This window comes from Microtus ochrogaster, unplaced genomic scaffold (assembly GCF_000317375.1).
Source record: "Microtus ochrogaster isolate Prairie Vole_2 unplaced genomic scaffold, MicOch1.0 UNK65, whole genome shotgun sequence".
NCBI lineage: Eukaryota > Metazoa > Chordata > Mammalia > Rodentia > Cricetidae > Microtus > Microtus ochrogaster.
The window spans coordinates 42,737-54,691 of NW_004949163.1; the positions used below are offsets into that span (position 1 = coordinate 42,737).

Here is an 11,955-nt window from a genome sequence, read left to right on the forward strand (position 1 = left end):
CTCTCTCTCTCTTATTAAGCCATAGGCCAAAGCCAGCTTTTTTATTAAACAACAAAAGCAACACATATACAGAAGGACTTCCCACAGGGCAAGGAACTGCCTGTGCCTCAACTAGTGACAAAGTACGTGGTATCTGAACTGGAAAGCAGGACACAAGGAAAAAGACCGCCAAACCTTCCCAAGACAGGGTAAGACAGTTCTGAAAATGTTCCTACCTCTGAAAATTGTCTGTCAGTTACTCTAGTCCTTAGCCAAAGTTGGTTGCTTCAACATTGCAAATGAGACTTTGGGTGAATGTTCAGATAGCCAGTTATCTCTGTCATATATTGCACATTTTGGAAGCAGCTTGACTGTACTTCCTGCCTAGTCAAATAATACTATCTCCCTGACTCCACCTTCTTTTTCCTCTGTCTCTGCCTGGAATTCCTGCCTTACCCTACTCTGCTAAGCCACTGACCGAAACAGCTTTATTCACTAACCAATAAAAGCAACACATAGAGACAGACTTCCCACACAATCCTTCCACTGTGGTGTAGGTTCCAAAGACACAACTCAGATTTTCAGACTTGGAAACAATCATTACTCTCTGCTAAGCCATCTCATTGAGCTTTTGACTGTGTTGGTACTATGCCTTCCCTGTGTCCTCATGTTTTAACATCCATTATAATACAAAAAGCTTTCTTGTTTATATTTCTTACTAGAGTTTCATGAGTTTCATGAAGTTTAAAGTTCGAATGTTATCATCACATCACAGCAGAGAAAAGAACCTCAGGGGGATAAAAAACCATCTTGGTCTAGATTATACGGTTAAGAAGGGGCAGAAATGGTGCTAGGGTCCAGTTCTACGTACTATCAATTAGCTATATCATAGTTCCAATCAATATAAAAAAATTCTCTCACCTGTATTTTGAAACAAGAAATTAAAAGACAGAATTGATTAGTTGTAAGGCTCTAGAATACTGGATACCAATACCTAGGTACTGGATCAAGGTATCTGTGCATAACCCTTCCTCTAATCTCAGAGTGATAGTAGATTTATGGAGAGTTCTTATTACTTCAAAAATGTTCAAAAGTTAGACTGTTTTATTTTTTCTCTCTGTCTCTGTTTCTCCCCTCCCCCCACTCCGTGTGTGTGTGTGTGTGTGTGTGTGTGTGTGTGTGTGTGTGTGTGTGCACAGTTCTCCAAATTTGGTGAATAATGTTCATTATTCATGCTAGTAATAGGCAAGTTTCCAAAACTGGATTAATGTTTCTGAAATAAAATCTGAAATGCATAAGGGAATTTCTACAAATTATACCTAAAGAGGAATGAAGTAGTCCCCATGGTGAGTGATGTTTTCTCAAGAACATTATGGCACAGAAAAAACAACCTCACTAAGAGAAATGAAGTAGTTCCAAATATACTAGCTCTTGATGAAGCAAGTAATGACTTTGGAAAGTCAATTATAGACATACATAGCAATAGTTATATTCAAAGACATTCTAGGTGTCAAAAACAACTAATCATGCCTTAAGTATTCAGACCTCATATGTCTGGCAACTTTACCTATCTAAACACAGTTGATAGAGCCAGGAAGGAAACAAAATAATCTTGAATTGCAAAAATAGACAACATAAAGTCCATAAATTGAAACTCATCTACTTTGTTCCATAAGAAATTTTCCCATTTTAGAAGACAAACTAGTCAAATAAAATAAAAATTAGCAGTATTTTTCTTCTTTTTAAAAAATTGCTCTGGATACATTGACTGCTGTGCTTTCTAAGCCAGGGATAAAATTAGGCTTATTAGCAGGAGAAAATTTTGAGAGATTATATTTTGAAAAGTTAAAGCATTATTAATATAATAAAAATAAAGAATTGTATTTCATAAGTACATTTTTCAGAAACAAAGAGGTTCAATAGACATGGGAGAGAAGCAATGAATCACAATACAACAGCTGATGTTTATAATAATAGTGACCTTGAGTGATCCTAAAACAGATTTCTTCATTCTTCTCTAATACATAATATCCCAAGCACAGTTTCCTCTCCCTCCACTCCTCCCAGTGCCCCCACCACTTCTCTCCCCAAGATCCACCCATTTTCTGTTTATCTTCAAAAAAGAGCAGGACTCCCAAAGATACCAAGGATATCAATCATACACAACACAACAAGATAAAATACGACTTGTCATATACCGTCATATCACGGCTGGACAAGGCAACCAGTAGGAGTAAAGGGGTCCCAAAAGCAGAGAAAAAAGTCAGAGACAGCCTCCTCTTCCACTCTTAGTAGTTTCACAAGAACACCAAGCTACACAATGATAATGGATATGAAGAGGACCTAGCAGGTCCTGTGATTTCTGCTTCAGTCTTTGTGAACTGAAACTGTGAACACTGCTTAGTTATTTGATTCTGTGGGCAGTGTTCTCATGGTGTCCTTGACCTCTCTGGCTCTTACAATCCTACCCTTTTAAAGAACTTTTTAAATGCATTTCATTTTGTGTATGTGTGGAGGGGAGTAGGAGTGCGCCCCTGCAATAGCATGTATATTGAGACTAAAGCAATGAGTCAGGTCTTTCTTTCTGCCATGTGAGTCACAGGAATGGAACTCAGGTCCTTAGGCTTGATATTAACTGCTTTTCCCAGCCAGGTCATGTTACCAGCCCCATTGTTATCAGTCTATAAGTAAATACAATAATGGTAGCAGCAACAAATGCTTGTAAAGTGTTCAATGTTTAAAACATGCTTTTAAAAATATGTTGCATATTGATTTCATCTAATGCAGCCTACTTTCATAAAGATGACAAAACTAAAACCCAATGATATAAAATTAATCTCAATCTGTGTCAGTGCTTCTTTCTTAGTACACATGCTACATTGATTAGTATACATTGGATAAGTGGTAAGAACATATGTGTATGTGTATGCTGTTTTTACTTAATGTGAAGCTTTAAGTGTTCAGGTATTTACACTTCTGGGCATATACCCAAAGGATGCACAATCATACCACAAAGATATTTGTTCAACTGTGATTATAGCAGCACTACTTGTAATAGCGAAAACCTGGAAAAAAACCTAGATGCTCCTCAACCAAAGACTGGATAAAGAAAATGTCATGCCTTTCAGCCATTCTAGATTCCTCTGTTGAGAGTTCTCTGTTTAGGTCTGTATTCCATTTTTTATTGGATTATTGTTCTTTTGATGGCCAATTTCTTGAGTTCTTTGTATATTTTGCAGATCAGTCTCTGTCTGATATGGGGTTAGTGAAGATCTTTTCCCATTCTGTAGACACTTAAGGAAATGTTCAACATCCTTAATCATCAGAGACATGCAAATCAAAACAACTCTGAGATTCCATCTTATACCTGTATGAATGGCCAAGATCAAAAACACTGATGACAACTCATGCTGGAGAGGTTTTGGGGTAAAGGGAACACTTCTGCATTGCTGGTGGGAATGCAAGCTGGTACAGTTCCTTTGAATGTCAGTATGGTGATTTATCAGAAAATTAGGAAACGTCCTTCCTCAAGACCCAGTAATACCACTTTTGGGTATATATCCAAAGGATGCTCAATTGTGCCACAAGGACATGTGCTCAACTGTGTTCATAGCAGCATTGTTTGTCATAGAAAGAACCTGGAAACAACCTAAATGCCCCTTGACTAAAGAATGGATAAGGAAAATGTGGTACATTTATACAATGGAGTACTACACAGCAGAAAAAAATAACATCTTGAATTTTGCAAGAAAATGGATGGATCTAGAAAACATCATTTTGAATGAGGTAACCCAGACACAGAAAGATAATTATCACATGTACTCACTTATAAGTGGTCTTTAAACATAAAGCAAAGAAAACCAGCCTACAAATCACAATTCCAGACAACTTAGACAACAATGAGGACACTAAGAGAGACATACATAGATCTAATCTACATGGGAAGTAGAAAAAGACAAGATCTCCTTAGTAAGTTGGGAGCATGAGGACCTTGGGGGAGGGTTGGAGAGGAGGGGAGAGGCAGCAAGGGGAGGGGAACAGAGAAAAATGTAGAGCTCGATAAAAGTCAATTTTAAAAAGCCATTAAAAAAGAAAATATCATTCACTTGCACAATAGAGTACTACTCAGCAGGAAAAAAAAAACAATGGCATCTTGAAAATTGCAGGCAACTGGATGAATATAGAAAAAAAAAATCATCCTAAGTGAGGTAACCCAGACTAAGAAAAACAAACCCAGTATGTATTCACTCCTAAGTGAATTTTAAATTCAAAGCAAATGTAAGCATGTTATAATTCACAACTCCCGAAAATCTTGAGAAAAAGGAGGACCGTAAGAAAGACACACATGGAGGGCCCCAGGAAAGGGAAATTGTTAAAATCTTCTGGGTCAACTAGGAAGGGTAGTAAAAGAGAGGGGATAGGGTAAGGGAACATGAGGACTTGATATGGCTGAGTTGGGGAAGAGACAAAGAGGGAGAGCAATGAAAGAGATATCTTAATGAAGGGAGCCATTGTAGTGGCAGGGAGAAACCTGGTGCTAGGAAAATTCCAAAAAAATCCACAAGGATGACCCCAGCTAAGACTCCTAGTAATAGTGGAGAAGGTGCCTGAACTGGCCTTTTCCTATAATCAGATTAGTGACAGCCCGATTTGTCATCATAGAAATTTCATCCAGTTACTGACTGAAGCAGATGAGGTGATCCACAGCTAAGCACTGTTCTGAGCTCCTGGGGATTAATTGCAGAGAGGGAGAAAGGATCATATGAGCAATGGGGATGAAGATCATGATTGGGAAAACCACAGAAACAGTTGACGTAAGTTAGTGAAAGCCCGGGGACTCTGGACTGACAGCTGAGGATCCTGCATAGGACTGAACTGAACTAAGCCCTCTGAATGTGTGCTTAGAACAGCTATGCGGCTTCATCTGTTGTGGGGGCCTGGCAGTGAGACCATAAATTATCCTGGATGCATGAGCAGGCTCTTTAGAGCCCACTTCCTGTGGAGGGATACCTGGGATACCTTTCTGAGCCTTGATACAGGGGGGAGGGACTTGGTCCAGACTCAACTTGGTATACCTGATTCTGTTGATTCCCAGAAGGAGGCCTTTCCTCACCTGAGGAGTGGATGGGGGTTGGACGGGGCGAGGTGGCAGGGTGGGAGAAGGGGAGGGAGGAGGAACTAGGGCTAGTATGTAAAATTAAAAATATTTTTAAATAAAAAAAGAAGAAAGGTTTTAGGTATTTAAAAAGCCACACTAGCATTTCTACAGAATACAGCTCTAAAATATAGATCCCTGGAATAATTTAGAAAAATCTAGAATTCACCTTATTTTCTTCTCCCATAGCATATATAATTTTTTTAATTATCAGAAATTACTAAAGAAATTCAAACAAAATTTTCTTGCCCTCAAAGGCTAAGAAAATACTTCTTCATGATATGATGGACTGGAACCTTCTTCAAGATTGACCTGTGAAGGATAGCAACACCCAGCCTATTTCAAATAGAGTCTATGAAATCCACCAAAGGAGTGAGCAGACAGCTGCAAATGCAGAGCATAGAGGAAGATTCAGCAGCATGAATGACCCAGGGTAGGGGATTCCTTATCAGAAATTTTGTTCTTATGTTTAGTCTCTTTATTACATTATCTAATTTTGATTATGTGTTTTCTCATTATTGTAATGTCTTTTTCATTTTTACTTATTATCTTTGCCTAATTTTTCCTAATCCTATGGCCCCTTTCTCTTCATCTTCATCATAATCCCTCCTTGGTGCTTTTTCTTTGCTTTCAATTATTAAATAATGCTTCTTTTGCCATTTCTTCCATCTCCTGCCCTCCTTTCATCTCATCCACTCACTGCTTCCACAATTACTCTAAGTACATTTTAATTTCAAAGCACACTCTATATTACTTTTTATATTTACTGCCTTGTGGTAATTGGTGATATATTAGTGTGTTTAAATTAATTTTGAGCATACATTTCTACACCTGGTAGAGTTAGGTTTGGTGCTGCTACATCAGTTGGTTTAATGCTTGTTGAGTACTACTGCAGACTTCAAGATCAGACTACTAAGAAGATTTCCAAATAAAACAACAAAAAATTAAAATCAAAGTATATACAAACTGCAACACAGAAGCAAACAAAAAATAACGCAACATGACTTCTCCAAATGATCATAGCTCCTCAATAACAAAAAAATACTGATATGTGTGAAATATGAAATTAGAAGTCAAAAGTTATTAGCAAAAATTAGCAACAACCTGAAAGAGATTATAAACAAGTATATGAGTGAGGCATGGAAACTAAACCAAGACCTAGACAAGAAAGCTAGTAACATACAGAGGAAAGTCAACAACATGTATGAAACTCAAAGACAGGATGGAAAAGACATAAGCTTGGAAGAGAAGTTCATCAGGAAAATTCAGAATTTGAAAACAAATATGACTGTTAGAATTAAAGATTTCAATAACTCTAAAAATGCAATAGAAGTACCACAAACAAACAAATAAATAAACAAACAAATGACAGACTATCAGATAGAGGTCAAGGTATTACATTAAAACACTAGTAATGGAAAAAATAAATGAGCATGACCACACTGACCCAAAACTCTGTATTAGTATCAAGATATCAAACACAGAAACTCATGGGATAGATGAAGGTGCAGTAAAATCAAAAGTTACAAGATTCTAGTCAACAAAATTGCAGCAGAAAATTGATTAAATCTGTGTAGACATCCAAACACAAGTGGCCTTTAGAACCCTAAAGAAACATCACTAGAGAAGAACAGCATCAAAGGATATTATAAGCAAATGGTAAAAATATAATGCTGAAGGCTGACAGTGGAAAACACAACCCACCCAAAATGTAAGCATGTCTGAATAATATCAGATCCTTCACCAGCAGTCTTAAAGACATGAAACCACAGAATTTATGGCCCCAAAGTAAATGAGTACCAACAAACATTTCTATATCAGTTCAAAGCCACCAAACAAGCACTGCAGAAAATGCTTAAAATAATACCACAGATTGACGGAGATGGGGAGATTCATGATGTGCCAAGTTGCACAATCATGAGTCTCCAAATTTCTATCCCCAGTATCAACGTAAATGCCAGGCACAATAGCAAACATCTGCAACTCCAATGCTGATGAGGCAGAGACAGGCAGATTCTTCTCATTGGGTACCAGTCTAACCAAGTGGTTAACTCAGGGACAGTACTAGATATTCTGTCTCTAAAAGTAAGATGGAGAGAGATCAAGAAAGATATACAAGGTCAAAACTCTGTCTTCTATCTGTAAACACTGTGCACACACTCAGAGACATGCATAACACACACACACAGAAAGAGAGAGAGAGAGAGAGAAAGAGAGAGAGAGAGAGAGTCCTATATGCAGAAAAGAAAAACAGTCTTTTCATGGGAGTACAAAAAAATATATATTTTATGAAAAAAATAAATGACCAAGGAGAGTGAGGAAAGGAACTATCATGTCCAACACAGAAAACCTCTAATTCTATTAGAGAAAACAAAACAACCAATAATAAAATTCAAGCAACCCAAAACACATCCAACAATTCCGCTCTTGGGAATATACCCAAGAGATGCCCAATCATACTACAAAAGCATTTGTTCAACTGTGTTCATCGCCAGAACCTGGAAACAACCTAGGTGCCCCTCAATAGAAGAATGGATAAAGAAGGTGTGGCAATATACACATTAGAATTCTACTCCGTAGTAAAAATGAAATGACATCTTGAATTTTGCATGCAAATGGATGGCAATAGAAAACACTATCATGAGTGAGATAACCCAGACTCAAAAGGATGAATATGGGATGTACTCACTCATAATTGTTTTCTAGCCATAAATAAGGATCATGGAGTCTACAATTGGTGAACCTAAAGAAACTAAATAAGAAGGTGAACCCAAAGAAAAACATGTAGTTATCCTCCTGGATATTGAAAGTAGACAAGATTGCCAGGCAAAAGTTGGGAGCATGGGGGTGGGGGTGGGGTGGGGGTAAGAGGAGATGGGGAGAGAGAAGTGAGAAGGGGAGGATGGGGAAAGCTTGGGGGGATGGGATGGTTAAGATGGAGGAAGGGTAGATATGGGAGCAGGGAAGAAGATATCTGAACTAATGGAGCCATTTTAGGGTTGGCAAAAGACTTGGTTCCAGAGGGGTTCCCAGGTGTCCAAGGGGATTTCCCCAGCTAGGTCCTTGGGCAGCCTGAACTGGCCTTCTCCCATAGCCACACTGATGAATATCTTGCATATCACTATAGAACCTTCATCTGGCGATGGATGGAGATAGAAACAGAGACCCACATTGGAGCCCCGGACTGAGCTCCCAAGGTGCAGATGAAGAGCAGAAGGAGGGAGAACATGAGCAAGGAAGTCAAGACCGTGAGGGGTGCGTCCACTCACAGAGATAGTGGGACTGATCTAATGGGAGCTCACCAAGGCCAGCTGGACTGGGACTGAATGAGCATGTGATCAATCCGGACTCTCTGAATGTGGCTGACAATGATTGCGGACTGAGAAGCCAATGATAATGACACCGGGTTTTGATTCTAAGGCTTTTTGGGAGCCTAGTCTGTTTGGTTGCACACCTTCCTAGACCTGAATGGAGGCGGGAGGGCCTTGAACTTCCCACAGGGCAGGGCACCCTGACTTCTCTTAGGACTGGAGAGGGAGGGGGAGAGGAGTGGGGGGAGGGGGAGGGAAATGGGAGGAGGTGGAAATTTTTAACAAATGAATTAAAATAAATAAATAAATACGCAACAAAACAAAAAACCCACATCCAATTGAATTAAATGAATTAGGAGACCTCTGTTAATAACAAGGTTAAATATAAATGGCTTTAACACACCAATAAGAAGAGATTAGCTTATTCAATTTAAAGACAAGATCCAATGATTTATTGTATTTATGGGTTGTGAGAAATCATATTAGAAAGTTATTTTCACATGCATGTTTATTGCTGAACTATTCACAATAGCAAAGATATAGATCCTGTTCATATCTTTGATATCCATAAATAAATGAATGGACCAATGAAATGTACTATTATAAACAATGGAATTTTATTAAACTATAAAGAAATACCTGGACAAATAACAAAATTTTGATCACATTATATATATGTATGTACATATATTATATATATATATATGAAACATGAAGGTAGAGAGGGAAATGAGAGATGTAAAGTGATACATGCAACATACAATAAGGGAGTAATAAAATACAAGAGGTAACAGAACATTTGTATCAAGAAAGCTGAAAGGAGAATGCAGGAGAAATAAAGGGCACCAATAAGAATTGGAGAACAATCAAGAGAAGTCTGGGGGAGTAAATAAGAAAGTACGATGATGTATACATATGGAAATATCGCATGAAATCCACTCCCTTATACGCTAACCCAAAAATGTAATAAAAAGTTAAAGGCTATTCAAAACATAGAGACAAGACAAAAATAGCAATTTTCTGAGACTAACCATTGCTTTATAAAATTTCACTTTAATGATACCCAATATTTGAAAATGGTTGGCTTCAAAATTTCCAGTGGGAAAGATTTATATTAGTAATGATGCAACAACAAAGATTTATTAAATGGCAATGCTTGTTCTGCATTAATGATAGGATTCAATTCAGCTCATTGGGGTATTTTTCTTATAAAAACTTAGGCTCAACTTAACCTTAACAGAATGAAACTGCATGTATTGTGTGATTCTTCTTTAATCTGTTGATTTAAATGTATCAAATGAAGTTGTGTCTGAAGTTACATGTGAAACAATCAATCTAACTAGAGAATGACACAACTGATTTTAATAAACAAATAAATGAGAATATTTCCCAATTAGTGCCAGTAAACAAAAACTATACAAGACATCACAAACTCACAGACATTTAGGCAAAAAGGTTTCATTTTGAGATTTTAATCTCCAGTTTGTTAAATATGCAGAGCACAATTCTATTTAAGGTGTTTGCATTGTGGTTTCCATGGTAATTTTGAAAGGCTCATCTGAAATAATTTTTTAAGGTGAGGAAAAATCTTACAGACATTTTAAGTTATAATGTTGATAATTTCCATAATTCATATTAATATAAAAAGCCATCCCATTGGCACAAGTAGTGTATGTTTTCTAAATAAAGTTAGGGTCATATTCTGATGTAGACTTCCCAATGTTTAGATAACTTGTACATGCCCATTACTTTTTAATATATTTTTCTCAGGTGAAGATGAGACTATTGGCCCCATTACTGAGGAATAGGTAGAAGACTCTTTCTGTTGACTATCACGTTGTGTGAAGAGAAAGCTTTTTCTCAGAAGGGCCCTAGATGATATTGGCATAGAGAACTCCTGTAGACAGATTATTTGATTGAAGTGGATGTTTCTTCCCAACACTCAGTATCACATTGAAATGACATGACTAACCTGACAGAGTAGAAAGGTTATTCTCGATAATCATTTCATCACATTGTGTTGGAACATCCAAACATTCAAGAGAGATGGTCTGAAGATTCTCCTTCCTCTGATGAATTTCCAAAGTACTGTCCTTACATCTCACACATGACTGGATGAACAAACTACCATGCTCTGAAAATTGATCACGAAATTCAGAAGTCATAAAATAATACACAACTGGATCAAGACAACAATTCAGATTTGCAAGACACAGGGAAATGATGTGAAAACACAGAGTGCTTTTAATAAAAGAACAGTTGGAGAAGACGTGTTGCTTCACCATCATAAAAAACGGGAAGTTGAGATGGTAAGGCGTGAAGCACACTATGAATACCACTGCACACATTAGGACCATCCTCAAAGCCTTTTTCCTCTCTTTAATATTCTGGGGTGGATCATGGAATTCCTGTAGAGATTTTCTTGTTTTCCATGTGCAATATGTAATAATTACAACAGGCAATACAAACCCTCCAAGTTCAGCAGCCGTCACCATGCCGATGGAGGAAGCCATACTAATGTCATGAAGCCCTAAATCAGCAAAGCAGGATTCGCTGTTGTTGGCTAGGCCCGCACTTCTCAGGATGGGAAGTGGCAAACAGGCAGTCCCCACGACGACCCAGATGGCAACACTGATGGCCACATCGTACCTACGCTTCCAGTTTCTGGCTCTAAATGGCTTGAGGAGAAAGAGGCATCTCTGAAGGCTGATGCATGTCAAGAAAAAAATGCTGGCATACATGTTGAGATATTTCAGATAGAAGCAGAGCAGGCAAAGAGCCCTCTGGAATGGCCAGTGACGGTTGATATAATAGTAAATCCGGAGAGGTAAGGACAGGACGTGAGCAAGATCTGCCACGGAGAGGTTGATCATGAAAATGATGGCCTTATTCTTCTTGCTGATGAAGCGCCACAGGACCCACAGGGCTGCACTGTTAGCCAGGAGACCCGGGATGAATATGAAGATATAGGTGGTTGCATACAGAGAGTACTGAAATGTCAGACATGTGACATTGCAATTAATCTCAACAGTGCTGGTACTATTGCTGCCCATCTTGAATATCTCAGTATGTTCATCAAGTTGACCTATAGAGTTATGGCTCTTGTTCAAAGATATAGGTGGTTGCTAAGAGGGTGTACTGAAATGGCATTTGCAGATCAGTGCACTTAACTGTCATACTGTTTGTGCGGTGACTTCCCAACTTGTGCAATTATGTTCCTTCATTAGGAAAAGCCTTTGCGTGGTGGTTTCTATGGAAAATAGAATAAAGATAGGGTCAGAGGCAGGTCAGTATATTAGTTGTATTCCTACCAGAGGTGGTAAAATGTCATCTTTCATAAATTTGAAAGCTCTCATCTATGTCGAATTAAAATAGTGGAGCAATTTACCAAGAGATAAATAGTAGCTAGGGAGATATTTTCTAAAATGTTAAAGATAGTTATTTTGACAGTAACTTTAATCTGGTTTTTATTCTGACAGAGAATCATCAAAATTCACAGGTAACCAACAG

At 38.0% G+C, this 11,955-nt stretch overlaps 1 protein-coding gene across 1 annotated transcript; it reads right to left on the reverse strand.

Moving 5' to 3' along the window:
* Nucleotides 1–9,515: 9,515 nt before the first annotated feature.
* Nucleotides 9,516–11,552, reverse strand: LOC101988515 (putative P2Y purinoceptor 10). Its single transcript, XM_026777424.1, has one exon. It carries the CDS (start codon nucleotides 11,496–11,498, stop codon nucleotides 10,413–10,415), a length of 1,086 nt encoding a protein of 361 aa, XP_026633225.1. The 5' UTR covers nucleotides 11,499–11,552; the 3' UTR covers nucleotides 9,516–10,412.
* Nucleotides 11,553–11,955: the final 403 nt, after the last annotated feature.